This window comes from Macaca mulatta, chromosome 15, assembly GCF_049350105.2.
Source record: "Macaca mulatta isolate MMU2019108-1 chromosome 15, T2T-MMU8v2.0, whole genome shotgun sequence".
Classification (NCBI taxonomy): Eukaryota; Metazoa; Chordata; class Mammalia; order Primates; family Cercopithecidae; genus Macaca; species Macaca mulatta.
The window spans coordinates 6,693,771-6,711,954 of record NC_133420.1 but is presented as its reverse complement, the minus strand read 5'-3'; the positions used below and the strand labels follow the sequence as shown (position 1 = coordinate 6,711,954).

At 47.7% G+C, this 18,184-nt stretch overlaps 1 protein-coding gene across 10 annotated transcripts in view; it reads right to left on the bottom strand.

Annotated features, from left to right (window-relative positions):
* The window catches only part of CAMSAP1 (calmodulin regulated spectrin associated protein 1), a 99,561-nt gene that overhangs the window by 13,196 nt on the left and 68,181 nt on the right, over positions 1-18,184 (bottom strand). For all 10 annotated transcript variants that reach the window (XM_077967095.1, XM_077967098.1, XM_028834605.2 and 7 more), the window contains 4 exons: positions 7,743-7,920; positions 4,337-4,428; positions 3,508-3,592; positions 99-2,520 (listed from right to left, as the gene is read on the bottom strand). In XM_077967095.1, the coding sequence (XP_077823221.1) occupies positions 99-2,520; positions 3,508-3,592; positions 4,337-4,428; positions 7,743-7,920 (2,777 nt within the window). The remainder of the gene's footprint in view (positions 1-98; positions 2,521-3,507; positions 3,593-4,336; positions 4,429-7,742; positions 7,921-18,184) is intronic.

Sequence of the window (18,184 nt, the reverse complement as noted above, 5' to 3'; positions counted from 1 at the left end):
GCCTCTTACAGGAGCGGCAGGCCAGCCTGGCGCAGATCTGTGTTTTCTAACTCACTCACAATCACGAGTGCCTGAAACAGATGCTACTGATCCCTTACCTTGAAGAAGAAGCCGACCCCCGGCTTCTGGTCGCCTTCGCTGATGAGGTCCGCCGAGCCGTCGAGGCTTGCCAGCTCCCCGTCCTCGTCGGGGGCCTTCAGGTCAGAGAGGTCCACTTCAATGAGGCTGGCCCTGCTCCTCAGAGGCTCCTCCACGGGGATGCTTTCTTTTCCCGAGACATCTGAGGAGCTGGGCCCCGCCTCCTTCACACTTGCATCCAGAACTTCTTTGAGGCTCATCTGCTCCGAAAGAATGTTGGTGTCTTTGGAAGAGGACAGAGTAAGTGTCCGCTGGTTGCTTTCATCGTGGAGCCTGTAACTATCGAAGAGACACTTCCCATGTGGGTCACCGCTGGGCTCCAGGGCACCGTCCAGGCCAGGGTCCGTGGGCGTCCGAGGGTGGCTGCTGGCAGGGAAGGGTCTCAAGTGCGGGAGCGTCTCTACACTGGGCGTTGGGGTTTTACTTCGGGAGGAGCCCTGTGGCCTGTCTTTTGGGACCTTCAGCTCCGCCGGCCTTCCGGAACGGGAATTCCGGCCCTGACCCAGCCGGGGGGCTTTGCGGTGGCCAGCCACGCCCGTAGGAGAGAGTGGCTCCACGAAGTGGACTGGCGCCTTCCCTTTGTGGTCCTGCGAGTTACTCTTAGAGCCCGGCACTGGGACTGTGGGAGACTTCAGGAGAAGCTGCTCCTGCTGCTGAGAGATTTTCAGGATGGCCTGCTGCAGCGCACTGATGGTTTCGTTGAGCTTCTCGATGGAAAGGTCGCATTCGTTCACGTCCACCACCTCCCCAACGGTGTCCTCCAGGAGGGCGGCGGAGATCACCTTATTTCTCTCCAGCTCATGCAGAGCCACGGGGTCTTTGGCTGTATGTTGCTGAGCAAAGGCCAGGCTCTCTTTGTCCACATCCTGAGGCTCGTGCAGGAGCTCCTCTCTCTGCTCCTCCTTCACGAGAAAGTCTTCAGTTTTGGAAACGCCATCCCCACAGTCCTCCCCATTGTGCTGAGAGTACTCCTTTGAAAAGTGCTCCGGCCTGAGGGACAGGGCAGCCTCGGCCTTGCCCTTCTTCACCACATGCAGGAACGCAGCCTTGCCGAGCTTCAGGCGCTGCCTTGCCGACAGCGCCTCCATCTTCTTCTTCTGGGCCTCGATGGCCCTGCGCTTCTCCTCCAGCTGCATGTGCAGCTGTACCAGCTCAGACGCCAAGAGGCTGGCGGGGTCCCTGCCATGCCGGCCCGGGCTCTGCTCCCTTTTCTGCCTCCATGTCGTCAGAGGGGCCGGGCAGCTCTCAGACGCATCTGGTGTGGTCTTTTGGGAGCTGCTGGTGCTGGACTTGGTCTCGCAGCTGTTGAGTCTCTGGAGCTTCCTCTCTGCAAAGCTGGTCATCTTCACACTCCCACTCGCCACAGAGACGCTGCTCATCTGAGACGCTGTGCTCAGGCAGGGGCTCGAGCGGCCACTGGCGTCATCTTTGTCTTCATGTTCCTTCACCTTCATGTCCTCCTGCAGTTTAGCCGACTCTTCCTCCCCGATGTATCTGCTGAGAACCACAGGATGGGCCTCACCCAGGAAATCATGCTCGGCTTCCTCTATGTCCACCACATCCGAGTCAGAATCCTGCCTGAGGAGAGTCCACGGCTCTGAATCGTGGGAGTTGGGGCTTTTTGAACAACTAACATACAACCTTCCCTCAGTGTCCTCATCAGCCCTGTCTACATGAAGGAAGAAGCCATCTGTGGATGGTCCCTGGGGGAACGGATCGAATCCGCCAAGGGCCAGAGGCCCTCCACACACCTCTCCCATGGTCTCCACTGACTGCGGTCCTGTCTCGGTGGGGTCGATGCCCATGGGAAATTCTGAGCATGGAATTGGGGTAAAAGTCCTATTCAAGTCACGACTACCAGTCACTTTCCTTCGTACCAAAGGCTGGGCGCCCTCGCTGGGCCTCCTGGACATGATGCTCCTTGGTCTCCCTTCCCCCCGTTCATCCTCCTTGGTGATCACCTGCTTCTCCTTCGCTGGCTTAAGCACCGCTGGCATCAAAGGCTCCAAGAAAAAACTGTCAGGCTTACTTTCTGAGGTGTCCAGTTGTCCTTGGGGAGACCGGGCACTTGCTATAAGGCCTGAGGCCCGGGGTGAGGCCCTGGGGAACTCCAGGTCAGCCTGCTGGGGAGCCACATCTGCTCTAACGATAGCCACAAGCTCCTCTTCCTCATCCTCAATACTGACATTGTTCAGGAGGCTCTTCCCATGGGTCTTCACGGCCGTGGGGTGTGGCTGGTTCTGTGGGGTCAGATTAACAATATTGGATGCCAAACTGTCTTTGCTGATGGAGCGGGCCAAGCTGATGCTGTCGCCAGAGCTGGGATCCACTTCACAACTCGCAGCATGATGGAGAGCAAAAGGTGTCGGCTGGGACGCAGGCCTGAAACACAGGGAAGGCCCACTGGGTGCGCTGCTGTGTACACCAGAGACCCCAACACGGACCGGTGGGGGAGAATGCCGGCCATGCAACGAGAATGCGCCTCTCATATGCAGGAGATTTAAACTCACTCTTCTGCGAGGCAGAAGAAAATCAGAGATCATTTCAGCTTTGTGATTCTCACTCTAGTCCCAGGACCTCCTGATACCCTTAAAAATTACTGAGGACCCCAAAGAGCTTTTGTTTCTATTTATCAGTATTAATCTCTATTTATCATCCTAGAAATTAAAGCTCAGACATTTTCTAAACATTGATTGAAATTACAGTAATTAGTCCATTCCATGACAAATGACTATATTCTCCAGAAGGGAAGTTTCCAGTGTAAGGCCAGGCACTATTTGACACCTGTATAGCTCTGGGATCTGGCTGGACCCTCATACCTGACTCCACCTGCTGCCACACCACATGGCGTGCAGACTCCGAAAAATCCCACGGCACACTCACGAGCGTGAGGCTGCAGAGAGGCAGTAACTTCCTAGTGTTGTTATAAAAATAATTCTGATCGCAGGGACTCCCTAAAAGGGTCTCGGTGATCCTCAGGGGGTCGGGGCGACATCTTAAGAATTGCTGTTTAGGCCGGGCACGGTGGCTCAAGCCTGTAATCCCAGCACTTTGGGAGGCCGAGACGGGCGGATCACGAGGTCAGGAGATCGAGACCATCCTGGCTAATATGGTGAAACCCCGTCTCTACTAAAAATACAAAAAATTAGCCGGGCGAGGTGGTGGGCGCCTGTAGTCCCAGCTACTCGGGAGGCTGAGGCAGGAGAATGGCGTAAACCCGGGAGGCGGAGCTTGCAGTGAGCTGAGATCCGGCCACTGCACTCCAGCCTGGGCGACAAAGCGAGACTCCATCTCAAAAAAAAAAAAAAAAGAACTGCTGTTTAGTATAAAAAAATTCCAAACAGAAACATCGCTGAAACAGAGACTCACCTGGTTTTTTTTTCTGGCCATGCTATTGCTGCTCCTCGAGGCTGACCATCAACTCGGGTCAAAGAATTCGATCGATGTCGCTGATCTGCAGTTCAGAGGAAACAGACAGTGTTGAGTAACCAATTTTCTATCACTGGAAATTCTTTCAGTATGACCATTTCTCCAGAAAAATGCCTCGCAAGTTAGTACACTAGAAGGGCCTCACGGAAAGCAGAGAGGCAAAACCACGCACTTGTCCCACATTTTGATGGTCACACACGGTTCAACAGCGACCGGCCCAACGAAGTACCCAGAACTGTGAAAGAGCTTCAGCGTGAGTGAGCTCCTGCTTATGTCGCAGTTACTGTGTGTCTACTACACAGAAGGTAATCGCTCTCAACGATAGTTTCACAGCAAGACTATAAATTCTGAGATACAACAACACAAGTTAAAATTTATCTGGCCACAGTCTTAACTAAAATGACTACATTGGCCAGGCACAGTAGCTCACACCTGTAATCCCAGTACTTTGGGAGGCCGAGGTGGGCAGATCACAAGGCTAGGAGATTGAGACCATCCTGGCCGACATAATGAAACCCTGTTTCTACTAAAAATACAAAAATTAGCTAGGCATGGTGGCATGTGCTTGTAATCCCAGCTACGTGGGAGCCTCAGGCAGGAGAATTGCTTGAACCAGGGAGCCTGGTTACAGAGCAAGACTCCATCTCAAAACAAAACAAAAAAAACACTACATCAGAAAAAAATGAGTTAATTTTGAGAAATATGATTGTACTAATCTATAGTCACGAGAAATTAAGGAAAAAAGATGAGGAGGAAACAACATTCTTACCGGGGATGTCCTCTCCCTGTATGGATTTCTGCTGTTTCTGTCGCAGTGGCAATAAAGGATGGGATGGGCTGAAGGCAGCAGTTCCTTTCCCACTAAATGGAAAAAGAATTACGGGAAAATCCTTCCTTTATCACACTTCAAGGTCAACAGCAAATGCACGAGTATACAGGACCATCCTGAATTCACACCAAGTTTTGAGAAACTCGGACTGTTTGGGAAAAATGAGCCAAGAGTACCAGGAACTTCCAACTTGGGATGGACATCCACACACCGTGAACAGGGGCACACCGACCCTCCGATGTGTCTACAACACAACCAGCTTCTCACAGGAAAAGCAAAACCCAAGCGTGCAATTAGAGTGATTTTTTGAGATAAGCAAAAGTAAAAAGAAAAAGTGATCCTTTGACAAGCAACAGTTTTCAAAAAAGCACATTATTGCCTCAATAAAAAAATAAGAGAGAGAGAACTTCAGAGATAAAACAGACCACAAGGATGATGCCCACTGTACTAAGCCACAACTGTGAAGATACTGATGAGTAACTTAAACCCATCACAGACAGCAGCAAGAACATTCCCACACTGCTGGTGGGAGGGTAAAAATGTACATTTTTAGAGGACAATATGGCAATATCTATAAAAACCTCTTAAAATCACTCACACCTTTACCACTCCTTGGATTACAGCTTAAGGGAGAGAACGATGAGAGGTGCACACAGAGGCACGGGCGTGAGAAGGATGAGAGGTGCACACACACACAGGCACGGGTGTGAGAAGGATGAGAGGTGCACACACACACAGGCACGGGTGTGAGAAGGATGAGAGGTGCACACACACACAGGCACGGGTGTGAGAAGGATGAGAGGTGCACACACACACAGGCACGGGTGTGAGAAGGATGAGAGGTGCACACACACACAGGCACGGGTGTGAGAAGGATGAGAGGTGCACACACACACAGGCACGGGTGTGAGAAGGATGAGAGGTGCACACACAGGCACGGGTGTGAGAAGGATGAGAGGTGCACACACACACAGGCACGGGTGTGAGAAGGATGAGAGGTGCACACACACACAGGCACGGGTGTGAGAAGGATGAGAGGTGCACACACACACAGGCACGGGTGTGAGAAGGATGAGAGGTGCACACACACACACAGGCACGGGTGTGAGAAGGATGAGAGGTGCACACACACACAGGCACGGGTGTGAGAAGGATGAGAGGTGCACACACACACAGGCACGGGTGTGAGAAGGATGAGAGGTGCACACACACACAGGCACGGGTGTGAGAAGGATGAGAGGTGCACACACACACAGGCACGGGTGTGAGAAGGATGAGAGGTGCACACACACACAGGCACGGGTGTGAGAAGGATGAGAGGTGCACACACACACACAGGCACGGGTGTGAGAAGGATGAGAGGTGCACACACACACAGGCACGGGTGTGAGAACGATGAGAGGTGCACACACACACAGGCACGGGTGTGAGAAGGATGAGAGGTGCACACACAGGCACGGGCGTGAGGGCCTCAATCCCAGGAAGAACAGCACGTGCAGGAAAGGCCGAGGTCACACGTGTGCGGATCGCACAGTTCTGACAGAGAAACACCCGTGAGACCGGCACCCAGCAGCCCCTGCCACCCCACAGGCACCAGCTCCCGAGAAACAAGCACGCTCACACTGCAGGGCAGCTATCTTGGTTGTTTCACTTTGGGGAGAATTTGGTAAAGGGATAATTTGCCAGGTGCAGACGGGCTGGGGAAATCGCAGGGGACAGCTCAGCACCCTGGACCAGAGTTGGCACACCTAGGCCTGAAGAGGCAAAGACGGACAGAGGACACCAGAGTCAGGACACAGACACCACAGAGACACAGTGAGAGCACGTGTGCAGGAGCACATAAGCGAAAGGGCTGCGAAGAGAGGGGCTCAGGGCAGGGAGACCGGGGAAGCTGGGCAGAGCATGAATGGCACAGGGACCTGTGTCAGGGCCACAATGCAAACCCTGCAGCCTGGACAGCGTGGGGACAGCGGACGCTCACAGCACACCCGTGACGTGGAAGACTGGGTAGCTGTTGAAACTGTGGCAGAGGAGGATGCACCAAGTGGGAAAATTCTCACCACAGGCTGCTGGGTGCAAACAGCAGGTCACAGAGCAGTGTGTACACGGGCACCAGCTTCTTGTGCGTGTGCGCGCACGCACACACACACACACACACACACACACACTGGGCTCAACAACAGACACGCAAAGACCAGAGAAAGGATGCCAAGTGTCCGCGCTGGCCCATGTGAGGGATGGCTCAGCCTCGAGGCATTCTCCTCACTCAGTGACCCCGCCTGTGCCCGCGGGCAGAGTTACCGCCCCACCTCTGCTCTGAGCTCTGGGGACACACACCAGTCTCAAAGCCCCCCAACACAGAACATATCCAAACCCCTCCCTCAGCTAAGCCCCGCCCCTGGGTGTGCACCCGCCTCACTGCCTGTATCACAAGGCCTCTCAACTCCTTCCTCCCGGCTCCGGCAGCCCCGGCATCCCAACCCTCAACACGGTCGCCGGTTTTAGCTCCTCTCAAACAACCTGAAACAAATGAGTTCGTTCTATGCCATACTGTCCCACTGAACCATTCCTTTATGTGACTATTTAAAATCACTTTTAAGTAGTGTTTTCATCTGAAATCGCCACATGTTAACAGTGTTTATCTACTTTAGGTGTGCTAACTGGCTCCAGGCTGGAATCAGCTGTGGGCCCTCCTACCACACGAAACACAAAGCTCACTCTTACTCCAAGCGAAGGTTCCTTCATCCCCTCCCCCAGTTCTGGGACAATCACTCTATCTCAGATATGGTTATCCAAATTAGGTCTTCGTGATGAAAATTCATTTTCCAAAAAACGCTTTTTAAACAACTCTTTTTCTAGAGTTGTTTAGCCTTTAAGCAGCTCTATAAACTTTTTCACTAGAATCAAATTAATTCTTCCCCGAAGTTAATGAAGCAAACAAATACTCTTCTTTGAAGACTTCACAATATTTGAAATGCAAGAGGATCTCACTCTTTATGTCTATCAGACCATAAACAGCACATCTAAACCGTCAATTCAACTTTCTAATCTTTAGATCATTTCTTAAACAGTGTAACACATGGTGGAAAAGAGAATAGAAAAACACCTGTTCCATAAACAATGTTAGAATTAGGTACACATCCTTGAAGGAATTTCCTGCTAGTATCATTCCCGGCCTCTGCAGAGGGGACCGAGTGGCCAGAAGGGCAGTGGCAGAAAGAAAACCTTTCATAAGCTACTACAGATTGCTTATGTTAAAAAAGGTAACTTCAATTAATATTTTAAAGTAACACAAATAGGGACACACGATGGTGAATTGATTCTGAAAGCAGACAGACAGACTTACAGGTATTCAGGTTCTTCAGGGTGCAGGTAGTGCCTGTGACAGCCGTCCGCCGGCAGCTGCGCGGGGGGCTGCAGGTCAGCCGGGGTCCCTGCAGCAGGGCTGCCTAGGAAACTGCGTTTGGTCGCATTGGAGATAGGTACAGGAGGCCGGCTGCTTTTCTGGTGTAACACTGTTTTAGCTGCAGAAATAGTGTTTTTGCATCGTTACTTACAACACTAACTGAAAGCACAGAAAAATCTTGCAGCTTTTATAAGCACCAACTCAACCTTTTCTTGAAACCAAACTTCTGCCAAAAAAAAAAAAAAACTGGTTTCAAGTTTAACAAATGCATTCTACAATAATAAGTACTGTAAATATTGTACCAAAATAAATACTAAAATTAAAAGACACAACACACATGAGGAGAAGAAGAACTGAGAGGAAACGTAAGCCCAGCTGATGGGCTCTGTCTTGGTCATCGTCTAGCACCCGCACAAAAGTCCTCCACTCCACTGGTGAGCTGCTTCCAAAACCACATGCCACCTTCACTAATCCTGGTGCTAGACAAGACGCCACCACCCAGGCTCCTGGGAGAAGGCTTGGGGCTCAGCTCCAGAGAGCCACCCAGTCAGCAAGTGGCCGAGGCAGGGTCTGAAGGGCACTTATCTAGGCCCAGCACGTGGACAGCTGCTCTGGCGGGTCCCTTCAGCCCAGCCCCTGGGGGTCAGGTGAGGTGCTGAGCCTGGCTTGGGCGCCATTCCCTTTCTTGGCCCATGCCTGCTCACCCACCTCTCTCCCAAACGGTCAGCCCCAAACAGTGACTCTGTCTCTAAGGTTGCTTCCCAGAGAACTAACCTATGGGAGGTGGTGCCAAGAGCAGCTCAAGAAGGCAAGAGGTGGGGCCATATGGTGGGGACCAGTGGTGGGGACCAGTGGGAGAGCACCCACTAGGTGATGTGTTGTGAACATGGAGGCAGGAAGTGTAAGGACGAGGGGGTGGCGGCTGCACTGAGCTCTGCAGATGGTCTAGGGAAAAGACAAAGAAGGCTGAGAGGCAGCAATGTGACCAAAAGCCAAGGGCACTGAGCTGTGCTCTCTGGCAGCCAGGGGCCGGAACCAGAAATGAATGGCTGCCAGGGAAGCTAAACCCCCAACCCAAGAAGGCTGCAAGGCCAAGGTTAGACCCTAGATGGGAAGGAAAGAGACTATGACTCGTGGCATACAAACTTCTAGGCCTGGAGAACCTCAGATTCTCAGATTACCTAAAATTCTCTGAGCCTACAGAAGAGGGCTCCCCTCCCATCCATATTTAGATGATACAGAGGCCTCTCTCTCAAGATGACATGTGCCCCCCGAAGCACGTATAATCAAATTGTCAAAGACAAAAAGAATTCTGAAAGCAGCAAGAGAAAAGTGATTCATCACATACATGGGAACCCTCATTAGACTATCAGTAGATTTCTCAGCAGAAACCTTCAGGCCAGAAAGAAATGGGATGATATATTCAAAATGCTGAAAGGAAGGGAAAAACCCTTCCAAGAACATTATATCTGGCGAAGCAATACTTCAGAAACACAGAAAAAAAAAACATTCCCAGACAAACAAAAGTTGAGGGAGTTCATCACCACTGCACCTGCCTTCCAAGAATGACTAAAAGGAATTCTTCATACTGAATCAAGAGAACACTAAATAGCAACACAAAAGCATAAAAAATATGAAACTTACTGGTCAAGGGACATATACAGACACAAACACAATACTGTATTACCCTAACAGTGGTAGATACATCACTTTAAATTCCATTATAAAAGTTAAAAGAGGCCAGGCACAGTGGCCCATGCCTGTAATCCCAACACTTTGGGAGGCTGAGGTGGGAACAGCACTTGAGCTCAGGAGTTCCAGACTAGCCTGGGCAAGACAGCAAGACCTCATCTCTACTAAAAAAAAAAAAAAAGTAGCTAGGCGTGGTGGCACAAGCCTGTAGTCCCAGCTACTTGGGAGGCTGAAGTGGGAGGATTGCTTGAGCCCAGGAGTCTGAGGTTACAGTGAGCAATGATCAAGCCACTGCACTTCAGTCCAGCCTGGGCAACAGAGTAAGACCTTGTCCTAAAGAAGAAAAAAAGGTAAAAGACAAAAATATTTAAAATAACAATAAATTGGCCAGGCATGGTGGCTCACACCTGTAACACCAGTACTTTGGGAGGCTGAAGCAGGTGGATCACCTGAGTTCGGGAGTTCAAGACCAGCGTGGCCACGTGGTGAAACCCTATGTCTACTGAAAATACAAAAATTAGCCAGGCGTGGTGGCAGATACCTGTAGTCCCAGCTACTGAGGAGGCTGAGGCAGGAGAATCACTTGAACCTGGAGGCGGAGGTTGCAGTGAGCTGAGATTGTGCCCCTGCATTCCAGCCTGGGTGAGAGTGAGAATCTGTCATTCATAAATAAATAAATAAATAAATAAATAAATAAATAACAAGTTATGTTAACGATCACATAAATAGCTGTGAATGGTGGCATTAACTGCACACCATGTAGAAGGGGGAGGTAAAAGCTGAGAGGTCTAGCATATAAGTGAAGGTGAGTTGCCATCATAAAACAGACAACTGTATTTTATGTAAGTCCCAGGTAATGACTATGGAAGTTACACAAAAGGAAAAGAGAAGGGAAAACAAAGACCATTAAACACAAAAACAACAACAAAACACAAATGAAGACAGCAAGAGACAAAGACATGCAAAAGAACTGTTAGATAGACAAAACAGTTAACAAAATGGAAAAAGGAAATCCTTTCCTATCAATAATTACTTCGAATAAAAACGGATTCAACTCACTAATCAAAAGATAGAGAGCAGCTAAATGATTCAACAGTATACTGCCTACAGGAAACTCACTTTTGAGTGAAGAACACATACAGGCTGAAAGTGACGGGATGAAAAGATATTCCATGTGTAAGAATGGTAACCCAAAGAAAGCAGGAATGGCTATACTTATCTCAGACAAAACAGACTTTAAGTCAAAAACTGTCTCTAGAGACAAAAAAGTCGTTACGTCATGACAAAGGGTCAATTCAACAGAAAGCTGTAACAACTGTAAGTATCTGTGTTCCCACATCAGACCCAAATATATAAAGCAATACTGACAGATCTCAAAGGAGAAACAGAAATACAGTAATAGCAGAAGGCTTCAATACCCCACTTTAAATAATGGATGGAATACCCAGACAGGAAATTGAACAGTGACAAAAACAAAGAACAGAAGGCTTACACAGCGCTCCAGACTAAACGACCTCACAGAGACACACACACTTTTCACCCAACGGCAGCAGAAGACGTATTTTTCTCAAGCACACGTGGCCCGTTCTCCAGCACAGATCACATGTTAGGTCATAAAACCAGTCATAAAAAATTTAAGAAGATCAAAATCATGTCACGTATCTTTTCCAACCACAACGGAATGAACCTAAAATTAATTACAGCAAGAAGGCCGGGCGCAGGGGCTCACACCTATAATCCCAGCACTTTGGGAGGCTGAGGCGGGTAGATCACTGGAGGTCAGGAGTTCAAGACCAGCTTGGCCAACACGTTGAAAACGCTGTCTTGGCCGGCGCAGTGGCTCACGCCTGTAATCCCAGCACTTTGGGAGGCTGAAGTGAGAGGACTGCTTGAGGCCAGGAGTTCAAGACAAATCTGGCCAACATAGTGAGATTCCATCTCTCTTTTTTTAATTTAAAAAAAAAAGGAATTCTGTAGCAATCAACACCTCCATTAACAAAGAAGCAGGACTTTAAATAACAACCTAACTTCATACCTCAAGGACTAGGAAAGGAAGAACAAACTAAGCTCAAAGTTAGCAGAAGGAAGGAAATAATAAAGACCAGAGCAGAAATAGATCAAATAGAGAAAAACAATAGAAAAAAATCAACAAAACTAAGTTGGTGAAGATAAAATCGACTAATGAAGAAAAAGAAGACTCAAAATCAGAAATAAAAAAGGAGATATTATAATAGATGCCTCAGAAATAAAAATGATTACAAGGGCCTATTACAAACACTTACATGCCAACGAACTGAATAACGCAGAAGAAGCGGATAACTCTCTAGAAATATACAATCTATGAAGACTGAGCAAAGAAGAGGTCTAAAGCCCCAACAGATAGTAATAAACAAAGAGATCGAAGCAAGGTCTAAAGCCCCAACAGAGAGTAATAAACAAAGAGATCGAAGCAAGGTCTAAAGCCCCAACAGATAGTAATAAACAAAGAGATCGAAGCAAGGTCTAAAGCCCCAACAGATAGTAATAAACAAAGAGATCGAAGCAAGGTCTAAAGCCCAAACAGATAGTAATAAATAGATTGAAGCAATAATCACAAACCTCCCAACAAAGAAAAAGCCCAGGACCAGATGGCTTCACTACTGAATTCTACCAATTCTTCTTAAATCCTTCCAAAAAAGAGAAAACGCTTTGAAACTCATTTTATGAAGACAGCATCACCCTGATACCAAAGGCAGACACAGACACCAGAAGGAAAGAAAACTACAGGCCAATATCTCTGATTAACACAGATGTAAAAATCCTCAATAAAATACTAACAAACCAAATTCAACATTACATCAAAAGATTATACGCCATGATTAAGTGGAATTCCTCCCTGGAATGTCAGGTTGGTTCAACACAGGCAAATCAATGCAGAACACATTAACAGAATTACAGATGAAACCACAAGATCATCTCAATGGTATGCAGAAAAAGCATCTGACAAAGTTCAACATCTATTCATGATTTACAAGAAACAACTCTACACGAAACAGTTATAGAATGAGCTTACCTCCTCACAATAAAAACCACTTATGAAAACCCCACAGTCAGTACCATAATAAATGGGGGAAAACTGAAAGTTTTTCCTCTAAGATCTGGAACAAGACAAGCATGCCCACTCTTACCTCTTCTGTTCAACACAGTACTGGGAATTCTAGTCAGATAAATTAGTCAAAATAAATAAATAAATAAATAAGAAAGAAAAAAGGAAATCCAAATTGGAAAGGAAGAAATAAAATTGTTTCACTGCAGATCCAAGGTCCTATACACAGAAAACTCTAAAGGCTCCATAAAATAAGTGTTAGAGCTAATCAACAAATTCAGTCAAGTTGCAGGATACAAAATCAACATTAAAAAAAACTGTAGCATTTCTATACACTAACAATTGACTATCTAAAAAAGAAATCAAGAAAACAATCCAATTTTTAATAGCATCAAAAAGAACAAACACTTAGGAATAAATATAACCAATGACTAAAAGATCTGTACACTGAAAACAATAAAACACTGATGAAAGAAACTGAAGACAACAAAATTAGTGTAAAGATATCCCATATTCATGGATTGAAGTAATATTGTCAAAATGTCCATACTACCAAAAATGACCTACAAATTCACTGCAATCCCTATCAAAATCCCAATGGCATTTTCCACCAAAACAGAAAAACAAACCTAAAATCTGTATGGAACCACAAAAGACCCAAAATAGCCACAGTAATCTTGAGAAAGAACAACAAAGGTAGAAACATCACACTTCCTGATTTCAAATTATACTACGAAGCTATAGTAAAACAGTATCATACTGGCATAAAAACAGACACAAGCCAAAGAAACAGAATTGAGATATATGGTTAACTAATCTTTGACAAAGGTGCCAAAAATACACCATGGGGAAAGGATAGTAGTACCTCCAATAAATGTTGTTGGGAAAACTGGATAACCAGATGTAGAAGAATGAAACTGGACCTTTATTTCACACCATATACAAAAATCAACTCAAAATGGACTGAAGACTTAAACTAAGAGTAATTAATTTAATTAAGACCTCAAACTGTAAAACTCTAGAGAAACAAGCTCCTTGACATTAGCCTTGGCAATTATTTGATTATCACACCAAAAGCACAACTAATGAAAACAAAAATAAACCACAGGAACGACACCAAATGAAAAAGGTTCTGCAAAGCAAAGGAAACAAACAAAACGAAATGGCAGCCCACAGACTGAGAAACTATTTACAAACAGTATGGCTGATAAGGGGTTAGCATCCAAAATACATAAGTAACTCAACTCAACAGCAAAAATACAAATAACCCAAATAAAAAACAGGCTAAGGTCTTAAATAGGCATTTTTTCCAAAGAAGACATACAGGTGGCCGATAGGTATGTGAAAAGCTGCTCAACATGACCAATCATCAGGGAATGCAAATCAAAACCACAATAAGGCATCACTCACGCCTGTCAGGATGGCTATTATCAAAAAGACAGGAGATGAGTATTGAGGAGAATGTGGAGAAAAAGTGAACCTTTGTATACTGTTGGTGGGAACACAAATTGGCATCGCCATTCTGAAAAACATATGGAGGTTACTCAAAAAACTGAAAATAGAATTACCATATGATCCAGCAATCCCTCTTCTGGGTATATATCCAGGAAATGAAATCAATGTCGCTAAGAGTTATCCGCACTCCCATGTTTACTGCAGCACGACTCATGATTGCCCAGATACATAATCAATCCGTTTGTCAACAGATGAATAAAGAAATTGTGCTATACAGAGACATACAATGGAATATTACTCAACCTCAAAAAAGAAGGAAGTCTTGTCATTTGTGACAACACAAATGAACCTGGAAGATACTATGTACAGTAAATAAGCCAGACACAGAAAGAAAAATACTGCTTGATCACAAGTGTATGTGGAATCTAAAAAGTAGAACTTAAGCAGAGAAGTGTTTGCCAGGGGCTGGAGGGTGAGGGGAATAAGGAGATGATGGTCAAAGGGTACCAGGTTTCCATTTTAAGGTGAGTAAGGCAGCATGGGAATATAGTTAGCAGTACTGTGTTGTATACTTGAAATCTGCTGAGAGATTGTAAGTGTTCTCACCACATACAAAGGTAACTATGTGAAGAGATGGACGTTAACTAGCTTGACTGTGGTAACCAGTTCACTTTGTATACGTGTATCAAAACATCATGCTGTACACCTTAAATATATACACTTTTAATCTTCAATAGGACCTGTGCCCATCTTCCCTCCCGGTCACCAGGCCTATAACCAGGGTGATATCCAACAAAGCCCTTGCCTGGGAGAAAAGGGCCACACACCCACCCACCCTGTGGAGTTGCGGGGTGTAGCCAGCCAGTTTCAGCAGCCAGGGGAGGCTGTGAGGTGCTGGACTCAGGGCCTCTGTCAAGGGAGCGGGTTGAGGAAGAATGTGTCCATTTGGGAGGACCCCTGAGCACAGGATTTGGCAGGAACGGAGTGATGATGGCCCTTACCAAGTAAGGGAGAAGTACCGTAACTGCCACGGGACAGCAGAGGAGGGGCCAGGACCCCCCGCACCCCCCAACACACACACACACAGCAGAAGCATGGGGAGCGTGCCCGTCAGAAGGGTACCCACAGCAGCACCAGGCAGCCCTGCGGTCGCCCCTTTCAGTACACCAGGGATGTCTGAAGCAATGATTGGATGGGTGGGGAAGCAATCACTGTGGCAAGAGGGAGACAGAGTTCCAAAGTGAGAGGCTTCACGGAGGTATCAGAAACCAGGTGGCCGCAGTGACTATGGTGAATGGCAAGGCTGGAGGGGCAGCCATGGGGCCTGGTCAGCAGAGTCACAGAATTGAGAACTGTTTCACTAGGCACAAAATGCAGAGCCAACAAGGGCACTGGTGTGCTTATCCCATGAGAAGAAACCAAGAAAGGATGACTGGATGCTAAGGGCCGCTGCACCCCCACTGGAATTCAGTATGCCATGCTGGATGGATCCAAATTACACCCTAGTGGCATAAAAATTATTTTGATGGCCGGGCGCGGTGGCTCACGCCTGTAATCCCAGCACTTTGGGAGGCCAGGGTGGGCATATCACCTGAGGTCAGGAGTTCTAGCCAGCCTGGCCAACATGGTGAAACCCTGTCTCTACTAAAAAATGCAAAAATTAGCCAGGTGTGGTGGTGTGCACCTGTAATCCCAGCTACTCAGCAGGCTGAGGCAGGAGAATCACTTGAACCCAGGAGGTGGAGGTTGCAGTGAGCTGAGATCATGCCACTTCTCTCCAGCCTGGGTGACAAAGCAAGACCCTGTCTAAAAAAGAAAAATAAAAAAATTATTTTGACATTTGCTATCCAACAGACTCAAAAAACAGCTTTTTCAGAGCTTCTCTTATCTGACCAGGGGCAGAAACTTCAGAAGGAGAGGTGCCAAAATCCCCTCTGGGGCAGACTTCCTGCCCAAAAGTACCCAGAAAAGCCCATGTGCATCTACAGACACATGTCACCACGTCCCTTTACCCATTCGGCAGCCACACATCGCCAGGTACCTTCTACCCTGTTCTACAGAGAGACACGTCACCATGTACCTTCTACCCTGTTCTACAGACACACGTCACCACGTCCCTTTACCCATTCCGCAGCCACACATCGCCACGTACCTTCTACCCTGTTCTACAGACACACGTCACCACGTCCCTTTACCCATTCCACAGCCACATCGCCACGTACCTTCTACCCTGTTCTACAGACACACGTCACCACGTCCCTGTACCCATTCCACAGCCACATCGCCACGTACCTTCTACCCTGTTCTACAGACACACGTCACCATGTACCTTCTACCCTGTTCTACAGACACACGTCACCATGTACCTTCTACCCTGTTCTACAGACACACGTCACCATGTACCTTCTACCCTGTTCTACAGACACACAACACCACACACTTTCTACTGGTTCTATAGACACATGTCATCATGCACTTTCTACCCATTCTACAGACACACATCATCACACACTTTCTACTCCGTTCTACAGACACACATCATCACTCACTTTCTACCCCATTCTACAGACACACGTCATCACGCACTTTCTACCCCATTCTACAGACACACGTCATCATGCACTTTCTACCCGTTCTACAGCCACACATCAACATGCACTTTCTACCCATTCTACAGCCACACATCAACCCGCACCTTCTACCCATTCTACAGACACACATTCTATAGACACACATCAAGCACTTTCTGCCCGTTCCACAGACACACGTCATCACACACTTTCTACCATTCTGTAGCCACACGTCACCACGTACCTTCTCCCCTGTTCTACAGACACACGTCACCACGCACTTTCTACCCATTCTGCAGAGACATGTCACCACACACTTTATATCCGTTCTGCAGACACACATCACCACGCACTTTCTACCCTGTTCTACAGACACAAATTGTCATGCACTTTCTACCCCATTCTACAGACACACATCATCACGCACTTTCTACCCCATTCTTAAGACACACATCACCACACACTTTCTACCCGTTCTGCAGACACACATCACCACGCACTTTCTACCCTGTTCTACAGACACAAATTGTCATGCACTTTCTACCCCATTCTTAAGACACACATCATCACACACTTTCTACCCGTTCTGCAGACACACATCGCCACACACTTTCTACTCAGTTCGGCTCCCTTCGGTTCTGCTACCCTACGAACCTATCTGCCTTTCCTGAGGAAACTGATTTGTCCTTCCCATACAAGCTTCTTCTCTCCCTGCCTCTCCCTGCTGACGCAGGGTGTATGAGTCCCTATTTCCAGTTATTCAGCAAGTCACTGCTTCTGTGCCTGCCACATGCATATGAATAGCTGTGAGACTGTTTGTGTCTGTATTTCCTCCCAACAATGCCGTCTCTGGGACCAGCAACACTAAGGTGAGCATGCATGGCAATGGTTCCCCAGTCATTCCCAGAGGGACCACCAGCTACGTTCACAGATGAGTATGCACTGGGAAAGGGAGGGGACATCACACCCCACGGCCTTACAGGTATCAGTGAAGGGAGAACACGCCACAGGAGTCTCTGGCAAGTCAGGTGGGAGAGCACGACGCAAGATTCTGGGACTCTAGAGCCACAGAGAATCACGTGACATTAACAACAGCCCCTGATGTGCACAGGGCACTGCACGCCTGCTGACAGTGTGTTCAGAACTGCCCATCACAAGCTGGGTTCTGCCACTCACTCCAGGGCATAAGGCCAAGTGCACCTGTAAGACGGGGTTGTGCCTTGGGACCGAGCCTGCAAGAGCCGCCACCAGGGCACCAGCAGCCCACCAAACTCCTCTCTACAGCCACACAAGGGCCCCTGACGACCACAGATGGAAAAGGGGAAAGCCTGGGCACAGTTAACAGTGGGTCAACTGGGAATGCAGACAAACTCTGCTATCAGCCACTCTCAGGCCAGGACAACAGGCACACACATGAAGCAGCTAGAGGTAGGCAGGTATGGAGACTAAGAGCACAGACCTGCCAAGACCAGTGCTGACTCCTAATATGGCACCGTCCTTGAGAAGACCAGCCAACCACTTGACAGCAAGGTAACTACAATAGACCCCTTGCAGCCTGGAAGGGCCAGCAATTCACTTTT